General features: G+C 42.9%; 1 protein-coding gene across 3 annotated transcripts in view; it reads left to right on the forward strand.

The window, feature by feature from the left end:
* The window catches only part of FNIP1 (folliculin interacting protein 1), an 86,804-nt gene that overhangs the window by 36,794 nt on the left and 33,556 nt on the right, over window positions 1–16,454 (forward strand). For all 3 annotated transcript variants that reach the window (XM_053376788.1, XM_053376789.1, XM_053376790.1), the window contains exons 2-4: window positions 2,623–2,749; window positions 10,691–10,834; window positions 15,804–15,904. In XM_053376788.1, the coding sequence (XP_053232763.1) occupies window positions 2,623–2,749; window positions 10,691–10,834; window positions 15,804–15,904 (372 nt within the window). The remainder of the gene's footprint in view (window positions 1–2,622; window positions 2,750–10,690; window positions 10,835–15,803; window positions 15,905–16,454) is intronic.

Consider the following 16,454-nt stretch of genomic DNA (forward strand, 5'->3'; position numbering starts at 1 on the left):
TCACTCAAGAGGCCGGGGGCCAGTGCTGTCCGGAGACACTTCCGGGTCACGTGGCCAGCGTGACGAAGCTGCATCTGGCGAGCCAGACAACACAGTAGTAGCAGTTAATAACCTAGCCATCATGCACAAAATGGTGCCTGATTCTCTAAAAGAGCCTTCCCCAACCTGCTGCCCTGCAGGTTTCTTGCACTAGAAGTCCTATGAACAACTTTGACAGTGGAACAGACTCCCATGAGAAGTTGTGGATTCTCCTCTCTTAGTTTTTAAGCAGAGGTTGGATGGCCATCTGTCATGTGTGATCTAGTTGAAATTCCTGCATTGCAGAGGGTTGGACTACACAATTCAGAGTTTCCCAACTTGGGTCTCCAGCTGTTTTTGGACTACAGTTCCCATCATCCCTGACCACCGGTCCTGCTAGCTAGGGATGATGGGAGTTGTAGTCCAAAAACAGCTTAAGACCCACGTTTGGGGAACTCTGGACTAGATGACCCTTGTGATTGCTTCCAACGCCACAATTCTATGATTCGTGCAAAATCTTTTTCACACATCTTATATCTGGAAAAATATATGGTTGGCTCTTGGAAGGATAAATGTGTGGATTCAATGTGCCTGTGTCTTATTGATTGTTGCACTGAATCTGTTCCCTGAGCTCGTCTTCTCCACTTTCTCTCAATCCCAGCTGCCAAGGAATATTTTTTTGGAAGACATGTTATGTAACACTGATAATAGTTAGCTGGGTCAATCATGAAATGTAATTTATGAGACACACCAAAGCCTTTCAAGGATAGTTAAAATAGCATGTGCTCAGACGGAGGAGTAAACAGGTTCATTTTACCTTGATCAAATGTTGATGAATGCGGCAGGGTTTTTAATATATATATATTTAGCTCACTCTCCTCTTAGCACGTAATCTGCTCTTGGAGCTTTTTATAAGCAGACTTCCCTAAAGATCTGGAACACTTTCTGCTCTTCCTTGCCAGGCAGCTGTCAAGAGTCAGATGTCAAAATACTACTAAATGGAAACCATGTCTTAAAGAAAGGGGTGGTGGGCTTATTGCAAATTAGGTAAATGAAAGGATTTGTTTGGGGAGGGTTGGTGTAGAGTTGTTGGTTAAATAACAATTGCAAGATGAAAACAATATGGGTTTAATGCAGAAATGCCGCATCTATGCAGGTGACTTTAAGCACTGCATGAAATAGCAAGCTAACTTCAAGTACGGATATATAAGAGATTTTGGGCCACTTTGTATATATCAGGGATTATAGTTTAGGCGAGAATCTAAATATACGTTTTATTTGTTAAAAAAGTTTTCCAAGGTTATCTCAGCTTTGCTTTCATTTGTTCTCTCTGGCAATTTCAGTATTTGAGGCCAATGTTGAGGAGTTGCAGAGTTTGCACCCCCATCGTGTAGGCAGCATTGGGGCTGCCCCTGTGGCCGACCCCTCTCTACCTCCCCTATAGATGAAAACCTGGCACAGCCAAAAGGGTGTTCACAAACATCACTGATCAACTGATGGGCAGTGCCTGCCAAGCCCCTTTCAAAGCACTGCACAAAGAAGGGGTTTCTGAGGACCCCTTTGGGCAAAAAAGGTCACCTGGTATCATTGTGACATCAGGTAGTTGACACGCAGCAACCTTGGCCTGTAAGGGGTACAGGAGAGAACCATATGCTTCAGTGCACTAAAAGGGCTCCCCACCCCTGGTTTTGCGTTTGATCTGGAACAGGGGCTGGCAAAGCTTTTGTGGCTTGGGCCGGTTCACGGTCCCACAGACGCCGCGGTGGGCCGGAATGCTCACGCGCGCACACATGCACAAACACTATTTCTGGTGCTCCTTCTGGCGCAGAGGAGGCGTGTGCAGCTTCCCATTGGCTGCAGGAGCTTCCTGCAGCCAATGGGAAGCTGGCCAGCATCGCGGAAGGCAGTCCCCGCTCTGCTCTGCACCGGTTTAGCACGGCACGCGGGAGCTGACCGAAGTTTTGCTTTTTTAAAGCATCTAATATTCCAGTCCCAGGAAGAGTATTTTTATTCCTCCTTTTCATAGGTGCAGGAGATGATTTCAGTGGCCTTTGTGCTCTTATAAATGTGGTGATAAAATGATATCTCAGATGTCTATGAAACAGGAACTGATTAGCCATGGCAATCCCGTGATCATGATGAATTCTTTGTGGGATGGTATAAACTATAAAAATCCAGAGACAAGCCAAAGCCTCCTGTAGCTTTCTTTCCCCATAAACATTGCATTGTTCTCATCTGGTATCTCCCTTTCCACTAATAATAGTGGCGTTATACTAGGTGCTTTTTAATGCAAACATTGTAATCATACTCTGCATTGTGTATTGACTAGGATTAGAAGTACCTTTGATTTTTTTAAAAAGAAAATGTTGTAGCAAAGATTAATGTTCCCAGTCGAGTTACACCCATTTATTTATACCACTGTGCAAGTTGGATGAAGAGGTTTCTCTGTTGATATATATTTACACAAATTAAATTTGCATTTTATGTATATTGTTGTTACCTGTTGTTACCCCTTAATAAAGTCAGTGAAACTTCTTTTAATAAACTCTATTGTAAAAGCCACAGAGATAAGAAACTCTCTCTCACTTTTCCTCCCTATTAAAGCTGGCCTTTGCCGGAGTTTGATCCAAGTCAGATCCGACTAATTGTGTACCAGGACTGTGAAAGAAGAGGGCGAAATGTTTTATTTGACTCCAGTGCTAAGAGGAGAACTGAAGATGCATCCGTCTCGGTGAGCAATATTCACACTAGTATGAATTCCTTTACCCCTCACCCCCCCCAATGCAATGCAAAGTTAATTCATGCAGGCTTCAACAATAAATTATTTGCATCAGTAGTCATGCTTTGAAGAGAGATATTCAAAATGCTACGTTTAAAAAGAGGTTGTGTTTGCAGTGCATTAGTGCTTCAGCTGTTCCTCCTAATTGCTTTACTGTTACAGCAGTCTCCTCTTTTTAACCTTGTTGTTGTTGTTTAGTCGTTTAGTCGTGTCCGACTCTTCGTGACCCCATGGACCAGAGCACGCCAGGCACCTTTTTAACCTAGCCCTTTGTTATATCATATTTCCTCTCATAGGATCTCTCCTTTTCCTGTAGCTTTAGGAACAGCCTAGATGGTGAAAATGCCTTCACTATTTATTCCCTTACTTGTCTTCTGGCAAGCCAGAATTTTATAAAGTTTGAAAATAATTCCAGTGAGGGTGAATCAGGTGTACTGTAGAACAACAGAGAGGAACCTGTGGTCTTTCAGGTGCTGTTGGACTACAGCTCCCATGATCCCTGACCATTGGCTGGGTGGGGCTGATGGGAGTCCTATAACATCTGGCAGGGCACAGGTACCCCAGCACTGCTGTATAGATGATTATTAGGACACTTGCATGCTTGAGGGTTATGCATCGACCCAGTTTTCACGTAATGCTTAGCAAAAGTTGCGGCTTAGCACTGAGCCGGGGGAACTTCCAAACTGTGGGCCCACTTTCCCTCACAATGCTGTTTCCCCCAAACCACACCCGCCTGCCTTACCCCTGACATCATACGTGACATCAGGCAGGAGGCGGGGAAAGGTGTGGCCTGCACACTTGGTTCATGGAGCTTGTAGAGATAAAGATCTGGTCCACCAGGCTAAAAAATGTTTTGCGCACCTGAGCCTTAACATGAACAAGCAAATATGCAGCCTCCCAAAGAGAAGATTGTGGCTGCTTTGGTCCTGCCACCGCCACACTGCTGCGAGCTAAGCCATGGTTTGGCTTAGCATTGCATCTGAACCTTGATCCATTGTTTATCTTGCCCCCAGTTAATTCACAAACTGTAGCTAAGGTTTGTTTTGTGGCCTACCACTCCTTGTTTTCCTGAGGAAGATGTACCATGAGCCTGGGTTTGGACATAATGCTAAGCCAAATTAGCTTAGCTCACACCAATTCAGCAGCAGCAGGACTGGAGGAAGAGTGGAGCAGGTATGGTCACATGGGAACTCATACATGTATAGATCGATCTTTTAAAGAAAGAAAAAACTTTTAAGGGAGGTACTGAAGAAGTGTGGAAATGTACTGTACTATCTCACAAGCATACCTGAAGGAGTGTCTCCACCCCCATCGTTCTGCCTGGACACTGAGGTCCAGTGCCGAGGGCCTTCTGGCAGTTGCCTCGCTGCGAGAAGCTAAGTTACAGGGAACCAGGCAGAGGGCCTTCTCGGTAGTGGCGCCCGCCCTGTGGAACGCCCTCCCACCAGATGTCAAAGAGAAAAATAACTACCAAACTTTTAGAAGACATCTGAAGGCAGCCCTGTTTAGGGAAGCTTTTAATGTTTAATAGGTTATTGTATTTTAGTGTTTTGTTGGAAGCCGCCCAGAGTGGCTGGGGAACCCAGCCAGATGGGCGGGGTATAAATAATAAATTACTACTACTACTACTACTACTACTACTACTACTACTACTACTGGGGATTCCAATGATGGCATCTGTTCACATGCAAGGCCCTGGGCCTTAAAATAAGTGTTAGCCACATACTGAGCCCTTTTACCTGTAAGTAACTGCAGAGTACATTTCCGAAGCGGAGACATTATCTCTTTGTAGACAGTGAAGTTGTTATATTTCATCTCTTAGCAAAGTGGCAAATGACTCCTTCACTTGACGGCATACACAAAGTGCTAGCTGCATCCCACGGCACTTTTGCCCTTTGCAAGAAAATACTGTGTGGGACAGACGTTTTCTCACTGTGAAAAGAGCATCTGTTAGCTGCGTTTTAGAATTCAATGCCTTCTGCCTGTTGACCCCCACATGTCTCAGCATGATTTATAGCTCCTGGCCTTCTCCAGTAGAGTGTCGGCTTTGTTGGCTTAGGAACATGGAAGGTTTGGACTTGAACAAAGCTGTCCACCATAATGGGTGGAGAATCAGCTGATTTTCAGAGCATGTATTTGTGTGGGGTTTGCCCGCCCACAGACACACACGAGAGGGCTATGTCCGCTTCCCCACGCCTGCTGGAGTGAAATTTCTCGCTTAGAGGGACACATGGCCTCAGGAGAAGGCCAGACAAAAGAAAGTTAGACCTGCAATATATTGCCTGTCAACACTTCTTGATAACAAACAGTTCTGCTGAAAAGAACACTACTGTGGCGTTCAAAGCATGCGCTGTACCTTTTAAATGTTGGCATGTTTCAAAAGTCAGTTCCATGTGCGCAGAATGAAAATATCTCTTAAGATCACAAACATTTACATAGACGTATGACCAAGAACGGCTTCTAATTTCATCTGGAGTGGCTACTCCTGACTTTCTGGGGCCTGCGCTGTGAATTGCTTTGACACAGAGTTACAATATCTCTGCCATCCTGGTCAGCCTCCTCCCAAACTGGTGCCCTCAAGATTTTGCTGGACTACAACTCCAAGCATCCCTGAACATTGGCCAGTCTCCAGGTGACTACCTGCTGGTTCATAGAATCATATAATTGTAGAGTTGGAAGGGACCCTGAATATCATCTAGTCCAACCCCCTGCAATGCAGGAATATGCAACTGTCCCTTACAAGGATCAAACCTACAGCCTTGGCAATATCAGCACCATACTCTAACCATCTGAGCTATCCTGTCTGGTTGATGGAATTATTGTCAAGAATGCTAGACAATGTGAACCTTAGTCTGTAACTGTCAACCTTCCCTTTTTTTGTGGGAAATTCCTTTATTCCAGCACTGTTTCCCGCTGCTATCCCAGATTGTTAGATATCTCGTAGACTGTCCCCGGGATAGGTGAGGCTGCTGATCCCTTATTTTCGAGGCTGCTGATCCCTTATTTTCAAATCTGAAAGTTGACAGCTATGCCTTAGTCTGATCCATCTAGCAAGGCTCTTACAGTTTTAAGCATGAATGTTGTTGTCAGTAGTAGCAACAGCAAGAGCATCACACTTTTATTCAGTGACATTAGTGAACAGAGTGCAATAATCCCTGCTCCTCCAAGTGCTTACAAACTAATTTTCAACACAGAAAAGCAGCAGAAGAGAAGGAAAAGTGGAGTCAGGCTTAAATAAGGAAGGAATATGTAATACTTTCAGATACATTTACAAAGCTTTCACGGAAAAGGTTGGTTTTGGGAAGGAATTTGAAGGAAGAGTGGTGGCACCATTAAGGTGTTTGGGAGGCTAGACAGGATAACTAAACACTCATCAGTTGTACTTTATTATCAAGAGACCCTGAACAGGTATTTTTGTTTTTTACATTTAAGATACAGCATTAGACCCTAGAGATTCATGGTTTGGGGGCTTTAACCTTGAAAGATTGAAGTCAGCCCATCCAACATCAAGGCAATGAATTATGCATGTCAGAAACATTCTTAGGCAACCTATCAATCATTAATAAACCCTTTATTTATAAACTGCTACTTTTAAAATGAACATTATGAAATTAAAACTCCTGCCTTCTGTTAGATGCATGTATTTTTCAGGTCTGGGCAAATCTGGTTTGTATAAATATTTGTTTATCTTTGTCTCATGAAAGTGTTACTGGCTTTTGTTTTGTTTTGCCTTTTTGGCTGTAATTCATAAACAGTTACCAGAAGCAGACTCAAACCCACCTACGTTATCATCCTCCAAGCAAAAGAAAAAAAAGAGAGAGTTTAGCAGTCCAGACATAAGTAAAAATGTGTTTAAATTTGCCATTTATATTCCTCCTTTCTCTTTGCAAACTCTCAAGGCAGCTTACAAACACAACAGCAAAACAAAAAGCAGTTTTATGTTAATGAACATTTTGATTTCTTGTGTGTGTTTTATGCTTAATCACGAATCAGTGAAAGGTGGGGGGTAAATTGAATAAATGAATAAAATATGTCATTAATGACTGGCCTAAGTCCATATTCAGGGCACAAGTCAGAGGTCATGCCATGGTCTAGGGCAGGGGAGGTCCAGAGGGCAACTATTTTATGTGGCCCTCCAGCCCCCATCTTCCTCTCTACCTCTTCAGTAGGTTGGAGGAGAGGTTCCCTTCACCCTGGCACTGTGATGCAGAGGGAAATTGCTGTCTCTGCTGTTCAAGGATTGGCTGCCAAAGCCCAGGTGTGGCTTTTGTCCTCCATATTGTCCTCTCTATAGCAAGCCTAACACTGTGATGGGGATGAATGTGGTACATGTCTGCTGTGTGTGAGTGAGTGAGTGAGTGAGTGAGTGTGTGTGAGAGAGAAAGAACTGTGTGGCTGTATTTGTGTGTAGTCTGCATTTGTGACAAGGGTGTGTGCTGCATGTGTCTTAGGGGGAGGTTATATGCGCTATGTGTTTGACAATTGCGGTGTTTGTGTGCGAGAGGGAGTTATTTGCAGCAACTTGGGCCATGACTGTTGCTGGTATGCAGAGGGTTAATCAGTCTTCCGTGTGGCCCCTGTGCCAAGAACCTTAAGCTGGAGATGTTAATGGAAGAAAGATGGGCCTACAGCAAGGTGATAGGTTACAGCAAGCTTGTAGTAGAAAGTGCCAATGGGCTGACATTTGTTATTGGATAGCAACAGTGGGAATGCTTAGTGGATGCTTAGAGATATTCTAGAAGGGGGACTTGATCCAGATAGTAAGGTTAGGCATGGGAAGGAAGAAAAGGGAGGATCTAAAACAGAGGGGAAAACTACTGAGATGTAGTAGAGAAGGGTTGACTTCAAGCTGTGTGGATGAGGCAACACATAACAGAGTTTGAACATGTTGAACACTCTGTCAACCTAAGCACTGAGTCGTAGGCCATAATTTTAAGCAGATTAATCGGACGCTTTGCAGTTATGGTTGTGAACACTGTACACCAAACACTAAATTACTGATAGGATCAGAAATGGGATATGCTGGCTGAGTCCTTTACCTTTAGGCGACCTGCCTGAAACCAAGACTGCTCCCTTGTAAGGTTTCGGTTTCTGGAGAACAAAGAATAGCCACTGCCATTGACCTCTTTGGCTGCCGAAAGTGCACAAGGACAGGGTCTGGCCTCAGAGGAGAGCCTTGAGGTCAAATAGCGGAGCTAACCAGAGTTAGAGTTCCCAGCTGTGTAGAAATGGAATCGCCAGCAAGCCTCCTTGTGCTGCTGCTTCAATGGGCACGGCAGATGGTGCTAGCAGGACGGTGCCTGCGGGGTTTATTTATGGCACATGCATGCTCTTCTTGGGGACAGGGATTCCAACGTTCTTTTATGCGCTGCACTTATTCTGTAATCTCTTTTACAATGTTGGAAGCACGACTTGAGCTATGCCGGGAACACAAGTCGACCAGTTCCCTTTGTTGCATAATATCTGGTGGCTTGTTACATCTTGTATTTCATTGACATTCAAATCCAGAGGAAAAAAACCTCACACAGGAGCAGGGACACCTCAGATATTTGATCTAGGTGTCCGGCAGGTTACTCTTCAGCATATGCTGGGTTCTAAAATTGCACGTCTTAAAATTTGTCTGCGTTCTGCATTTTGCAAATGATTTGCTTGCTGGCAGACTGCTGACAGTTGGCATCCAAAAGATTGTGACCATTTGACCTCTTTTTACCACGGGATCCTTAAGTTCATTGCATTCTACTGTAAAGGCCAAAGGTATAATCTTCCATAGTGTTTGAATCAGGAAATGATCACTCTTAAGACATTGTGTTCAGCTGTGGCTTTGAAGAAAGCTGTGTAGGAAGCTTATAAGAGGTTCGTGCATAGACTCGATTAGCTAGCTTGAGGAAAATGTTTTGCCATCATAGGAATTCTCTCTCTCTCATATATATATATATATATATATATGCTTTGCTACCAAGTGTTATTAAGAAAACTTTCAACATCAGCTGAAAGCTGCAGTGTGACTTGCCTGAGAAAGATGTTGTAACCCTGTGGACTCGGTGTGGTTTTATCACATGATGCTGTGCCTAGCCCAAGACGCTGTTGTTTATCAGAGATAAAATGCAATTCTAGTTCACGGGTTTCTAGTGAAGTCATATGATTGCCATTCACATGTTTTCAGCCATTGTCTGCCAAAAAGATTCAAGGCAGTAGCAATTCTAACTCTGCACGAGTTCAGCATTGTCTCTTTAATGATCAGCTTCTCATAATGGGAGGTTGTTCTTATGAGAAGAAATGAATTCTTGTGCTGCAGCCATAAGAAAAGAAAAGGGACTTCTAGCTGGCTTTGCATAGGCTAGGCTGGCTGCCATAAGATCAGTACTGAGAAACCCTGTGGCTCTCTAGAGGTTTTGGACTACAACTCCCATCAGCCTCAGCTAGCATGACGAGCAGTCTTGATGATGGGAGTTGTAGTCCAGCAACAACTGGAAGCGCACAACTGCCACCACATTTGCTTTAGATATTAACTTCTTTACCTTCCAATAGTTCTCACAATGGGAAAACTGCAGTGAAAACTGCTGGGGGGGCAGATGTAAGCTACTGAGTGAGGGGGCCCTTTTTCCTTAAAATATTTCTTTGCAATTGCAGTCCCCATTCTCATAAAAATGTTCTGTTCCGGTGTTTTCAAAATCTATATCAAAGGGAGAAATTTAGGTGATGATATGATGAATAGCTGTACCTGTACCTGTGGTTCTCTGAAAGCAGTCTGATTTCATGGAATTTTATTTTTTTTACCCCAAACTTAAATATGGAAGAAAAACGAAACCTTCCCAGGTTTTGCATATTTGTCCCTGTTGAAATTCATTTTGTTAATTTGGACCCAGTTCTCCAATCTGTTAAGGTCATTATGAATCCTGATTCTGCCTTGTGCGGTGTTAACTACCCTTCCCAGTTTGGTGTCATCTGCAGATTTGATGAGCGTCTCCTCAATTCCTTCATCCAATTCGTTTATAAAGAGGCTGAACAACAATAGGCCCAGGACAGAACTCTGGGGCACTCCACTTGTCCCTTTTCCCCAGGATGTTGAGAAACCTTTAGGGAGCACTCTTTGGGTTCGTTCAATCAACCAGCTACAGATCCGCCTAGCAGTAACATTGTCTCTGAATCCTCTGAGCCTAATTCACCATCCCTTATAGAACTCAGGTTGAAGAAAACCAAGTGAGAATCCACAGCCACATGCAGGACAGCAACTATACATACAGAGGAGTGATTATGCATTTTGATGTCTGTGAGGTAACAAAGGATGAATTAGCACAGAATTCTCCTTAGAATTTAGAGCTCACTTTTATCTTCCACATTTGAACACCATTCTTTTTTGGCACAACTTCACTCCTATGTCTAAATACCGTATTTTTTGCACCATAACACTCACTTTTTTCCTCCTAGAAAGTAAGGGGAAATGTCTGTGCGTGTTATGGAGGAAATGCCTATGGGTGGCATGCCTGTGGATTTTCCTCCTCTAAAAACTACGTGCGTGTTATGGTCGGGTGCGTGTTATAGAGCGAAAAATACAGTATATAAACACTGATACCTGCATTGCGGGAGATTGAACTAGATGGCCCTGGGGGCCGCTACAGTTCTGAGATATGATTTATGAAATGTTGAACATTGGATTTGTGTATTACACATCTATCTCCAAAGCAAAAAGATAAGACTTATTGAAATTATTCCTATTTTGCAAAACGGTTGGCTTAGCTTCCAATCTCCATTCTTTCACTAATGCTAAAATGCTTGGGTTCATCTCGCTAGTTTTCTTTTTCTATGCCCCAGATGCAGGTGATCTGTACTCTCAGAACACTGTTTTGAGGATTACTAAACACAATGTAACAAATACAATTTTTACTCCACCAGAAACTCTGCAGCGATGCTCAGGTGAAAGTCATTGGGAAATGTTGCCAGCTCAAACCTGGAGGGGACAGCTCTTCCTCTTTGGATAGTTCAATTAATTCGTCTTCTTCCTCTTCCGAAGCAAAAGAACAATGTCCAAAATTTCAGGTGAGAGGTCCCCCTTTTAATTGTATCATGCTGGCATTGTGACTTGTATTACATGTTTGAAAACATTGCCTTATTAGGAAATGGCTTGGGCTCCTGGTGGAGAGAGTGAGCCCGGAAGCCATTCTTTGGTGGTTGTCCAACAAAACAGATGGCTGTTGTCATGTAGGACTGCAAAAGGAAACTATCAGAATATCAGCAGCATGAATGTTCCTACAAGTGGCTTATTTGAAAATCATTCATAAAGAACAATGGCCAATGAGCCACTAAGAAACCTGGGGCAAGGATGTACCAAACAAACATGATAGTATAGATCATTCCCTTCCTCTCCTTGCCCTCCAACAAAGATGAAACAATTTAACCAGGAAACAGCTGAAAATGCAGTTCCCCATTCTAACAAAGGCCCAGGAGATGGATTTGCATATGTGGCCAGCCACCCCACAATAAGTTGGCCCATTTCTAATTTTTCTTCCAGAAATGTGCTGCATGGATTAAGTTTTCATACAGGCTAGTGACAAAAATCCTCCACTTACTTTCACATGTTTGTGATTAACGCTGATGTTTTAGCTTTCTCATGAGTTGTGAAAATATTGTTCACTCAAGATTTCCATCCAAAATATTAATAATACAGGTTTTCGTGGAGTCAGAATCAGAATGGGACCAGGAATCCCTCTCAACTTAGTTTTTGCTGGTCTGCTTCAAATCCCTGCGACAGGGTGAGCTCCCGTTGCTCTGTCCCAGCTTCTGCCAACCTAGCAGTTCAAAAGCAGGCCAGTGCAAGTAGATAATTAGGTACCACTGCAGTGGATAGGTATATGGCATTTCCGTGCGCTCTGGTTTCCGTCATGTTGTGCCAGAAGCGGTTTAGTCATTCTGGCCACAAGACCCGGAAAGCTGTCTGTGGACAAACGCCAGCTCCCTCGGCCCGAAGCAAGATGAGGTCTGCAACCCCATAGTTGCCTTTGACTGGACATAACCGTCCAGGGGTCCTTTACCTTTACCATCCTGAAGTGCTTCCTTTAACTGTTTTGTAAAGCCTTATTCTGATGGCCTTTTTATGCTTTTTTAACGTCTTGAAAAGCAATTTTAAAACATTCAACCGCAAATTTTTGCTTGCTGGCAATTTAAAATGCTTATGGCAGTGGCACTCATTGAACTTGAGTTACACTTTATATAAGAGGGGAGGTTTTGGCCACCAGTGTAGCCAGAGTCATCTGACTGGGTATATTTCTGTCATCTCACCTTGCACTGATCACAAGTGTTTTCTGTTAAGCCTTCCTAAAATAGAGCTGAGCCTTTACCCTTTGTACTGAAGTAATTCTCTGTTTTAGAGTGGCTGATCCCAACATAACATATTCTCGGGGACGTCTTTAATGTAATGTAATACTAGGCTGCCAAGCTTTAGTAAGCATACATTAGTTGCTGCATTTCATTGCACAGAGGCACAGATGCTCACCCACCCACACACAGGGTCATGCAACTGATTTTTATATTGTGTTATTGCGCCTGAGAACGAAGTTTATATTTATCTCTCTCCTCATCATGGAAGAGTATTTTGCTGTGGTTTGGACAGGAAGAGACATGGGTTTCTTTGAACAACATTGTTCTTGCACAACGAGAACTGTGTACTGATGCCCAGAGTTGAGGATGCTAGCTTGTTTATGTTCCATACTGGGAGGTTTCCTCACAAAATCTAGCACAGGTAGCATTATCTGACATCATACTGTGCATGCAGTTTTGAACAGGCAGGTCATATGTCATTAGCATTTTAATGCTTTGTGAGAGAGGGAGGAATTAGAATCTGCTTGAAGGTAACATGAATGAAGAAATAAGGGATGCCTGGTGCAAATTTGATGATGCTTCCCAAACTGGATGCTCAGTAGCTGCTATGAGCTGCTTCCCACAAATCATATTTCCCCCCTAATCAATAGGATAATCAGTTTTGTTAAGATTTTAAAGTTTGGTATTTGCTTTAGGTTGTGAGGCGACCTGGAACAGAAGTGGTGCCCTCTTCCCTCACCCCTGGTGAGGAACAGAGATTCGGCAAGGCAGTGACGAGACCGGGGAATGCTCCCCCAAATTCATCATCACTTTGCCTCACCACATCCCAACAAGCACTGCCACAGTGCCCCCCACCCCCCACGCACACTGCTCATGCCTGGAGAATAAAAACTACATTGTGAAGAATTTCAGCATTGTAGAAATGTCACGTGACTCTTACATGCCAATATCCTGTTATAAACAACAGACATTTTTAAATAAGATAATACATTTGACTCAAGGAATTATTTTCTTCTCAAATTGTCATTGCCTCGAGCTGGATCTCGTTGCTGTATAGTAATCATTTGAGTTTTTACATTATGGCTATTTCTCTTGTACCTGGTTGTGTACAAGATTTTGGTCATCTTTGACTGCTGTTTTGTGGTGGGGGGGGGAGGGATTTCCAGCCATAGCAGCTGAAAAGCGGGGGTGGGGGGGTTGAATGAAGCCTCGTCTTCCACATACCTTACACCAGGGGTCAGCAAACTTTTTCAGCAGGGGGCCGGTCGACTGTCCCTGAGACCTTGGGGGGGGGGCAGGACTATATTTTTTGTGGGGGGGGATGAACGATTTCTTATGCCCCACAAATTACCTAGAGATGCATTTTAAATAAAAGGACACATTCTACTCGTGTAAAAACACACTGATTCCTGGACCATCCGTGGGCCAGATTGAGAAGGCGATTGGGCCGCATCTGGCCCCCGGGCCTTAGTTTGCCTACCCATGCCTTACACTAATAGTATAGGGACTAATTTCCCTCAATCCACAATGCAGTCTGCTGACAAGCTTCTGAAATACACTGCTGAGTCAGATCAGCATCATTGCTTCTGAGGCGTGATGCAGAAGCATGTGATGTGCTTCTACGCAAACCTCTGCTGCTTTGATGATATAGGTGGATGGGTGAAGTACTAGGTTCCTTCCATTCAGTTTGTTTCATGGGCTCATGTAGTTCTTCCATAATTGCTTCATTGGACTAGCATGGGATGTGATCACAGAAAAAATGTTCACTTGCTATGGCTGTAGTCTATAAATTAAGCTTAAGATAACCAATTTCGGTTTTGGGTCTTGCAGAGGAAAACAGCTGAAATCAGTTACAGATGACATAAGAACTTGGAAACTTCGTCCATGGCTTTGAAATTTAGTAAATCGCCGAGACCAGGCTTTGTAAATGTCTAAAACTTCACTTAAGCCTACATGCTATGTAAATTTCACTTTTAACCTGAATCACAACATCCTGCATGTCAAAAACTCTGCTATTGGTACTTGTCAGCTTAACAGGTCTTCCCTTGCAAGTAGTCCCTGCGTGATAAATTTTTCCGTCCTCTTTATTTTTGTTATACATGAACATCTGTTTAGGTAGTTTTCTTTACTAAACTTACTAAATCATTGCTTAGTATGGGATTTTTTTTTCCCTGCCAGAAAAGACATTCCAAGCTCAGCCTTTCCCACTCAAATTTTTTTTAAACTAACAGCTGCTGTGAGATACTATGGCTATAGTCTTAAACATTAATATTATTGGAGACCTCACACTGATCTACATGCAAGACAGTGTTTTGACTGAGGTCTTTGTCAGGGTCATCTTAATAATTAAGCACAGCTCCAAAACGCGAATAGCATGCTTTGAATTGTGGTTGATATTAGTTGCCATTTCTTCTCCCAGTTTTGTTTCATTGAATACCACACTTTTTAAAATTAGAATATATTTCAGATATGGTGGGAAAACAACCCAGGTGCAGAATAAGCCTTTTCTCAAACCCACTGTCCTCAGGAAAGCAACTCCCCCATCCTACCAGACCCATTGCTCGCTGAAAACATTTACAGGAAACTCCCTGTTTGTGTGTGGGTTGCCTTCTGGGTCGTCGCCTGTGTCGGCAGAGCACAAGTAAGCCCGTTCCGCCCCATTCCGGGGCCAAAAATGGTGCAAGCGCCAGCAGTTTCATCCAGAAAGTATACATTACCCTGTGGAATGACACCTTTAACTGGTGCCAAATAATTGTACTTGCTTTTCAATCAGGTGTTAAATGTGTGTGAAACTCCAAGCCCTAATATTTTAATGCAGAAGCTGCCAATTAAAGATTAAGGGCAGATGGAATGCAGTGAATTAAGGTGTTCAACTCATTTGTCCTATCTTTTTGCACTATTCTGCATAAATCCTTCACGGGTTTTAAAATGTACATGTGGCTGGAGAAAAGTATATTAGAGTAGTAATGAGGTCATTTAGTGAAGGGTCAGTTCCAATAGGCTCCACCCCAATCCAGTTGCCTTCTCTGGAACTAAAACAGAGGAGGGGGACATGTTTCAAACCCCCCCTCCCCATTTGCTTATATGCTGGTTCAGGATGAGTAGTAGGTGAGTACACAAACTGAGATCAAAAACATAAGATCAGCAATGGTGGGTGGGTGAAAGATGCAGATACAGGAGAATTGAATCATAGCTATACAAAGATTATTATAGGTGTCATATGCGTTTACCACAGAGTGACAAATGCCTAACCACTCTTTAGATCTGAAGTGCAAACTGCACAAGATATTGATCACATCATTTCCCCCAGGTGGAATATTTTCCTTGCAGAAATAGTGAGCACAGTCAATCCAAACTCAAACAGGATCCTGGCCTGGGGCTTTTTTTTTTTTTTTTTTTTTTGGCAGGGGTTGTTGTACCCTGCTGTGCTTCCAATCTGAATTGGCTTGCAAACCTCATGGAGAAAATTCCCATTCACTACAATGAGAATGACGTACCGTGTACTTTGGCACTGAAATTGAAAAGTATTTTGGTAGGCAGCCTGCCAAAAATGTTGCATTTCATTTTTTCCCTTTATTATATTTGATTATTAAATGAAAATGATGTTTTCCTTCATTTCTACAATGCTTCAGTTTGGTGTTCAAAATGATCAAGCATGCAACATAATAATTATAGGCTTATTCTTTTTCAGGGTTCCCGGTGTTCCTCAGATGCAAATATGCTTGGGGAGATGATGTTTGGCTCTGTGGCTATGAGCTACAAAGGCTCAACCTTAAAAATCCATCAAATCCGGTAAGGTTTTACTTTCTTCAGTTCAAAGTTTAGAGCACTGGAAGTAGCTATGCTAAACAGAATTGTCTCTAGTCCTGTGCACACAATCAAACAATATAGAAAGCGTGTTGAGGAAGGAGATGAGAACAAGTTTGCAGGCCTCGCCCCTGTTCTTTATGAATTGTCCTTTGTACATAGATGTTGAAGCACGAAATTGAAGTACCTTGATTTTTACAAGGTACAGGCTGCACATTCAACACCTGTACACTTTGGGGTGCACACCTGAATGCATCTTCTGATCAAGATGTGGAAGATCTTCTTGCATTGCAAAGGGAAAACAATGAAAATTCATATAGCCTTTTTTATTTTCACAACTTAAACAAAGGAGAAAATCCCCAAGTGTATGAGAATTAACAGATGAGATCACAGGAACCCCAAAAACAATGAACATGGATATATAAAAATGAACATGGATGTATAAAAGCAAACATGAATGATAGCCACTGTTGTAACTGCTGTGTGACAGTTACAATTTATCTAAACCTCTCAAATGTTAGGTGAATCTACTGGA

The sequence above is a fragment of the Podarcis raffonei genome, chromosome 2 (assembly GCF_027172205.1).
Source record: "Podarcis raffonei isolate rPodRaf1 chromosome 2, rPodRaf1.pri, whole genome shotgun sequence".
NCBI classification, from domain to species: Eukaryota; Metazoa; Chordata; class Lepidosauria; order Squamata; family Lacertidae; genus Podarcis; species Podarcis raffonei.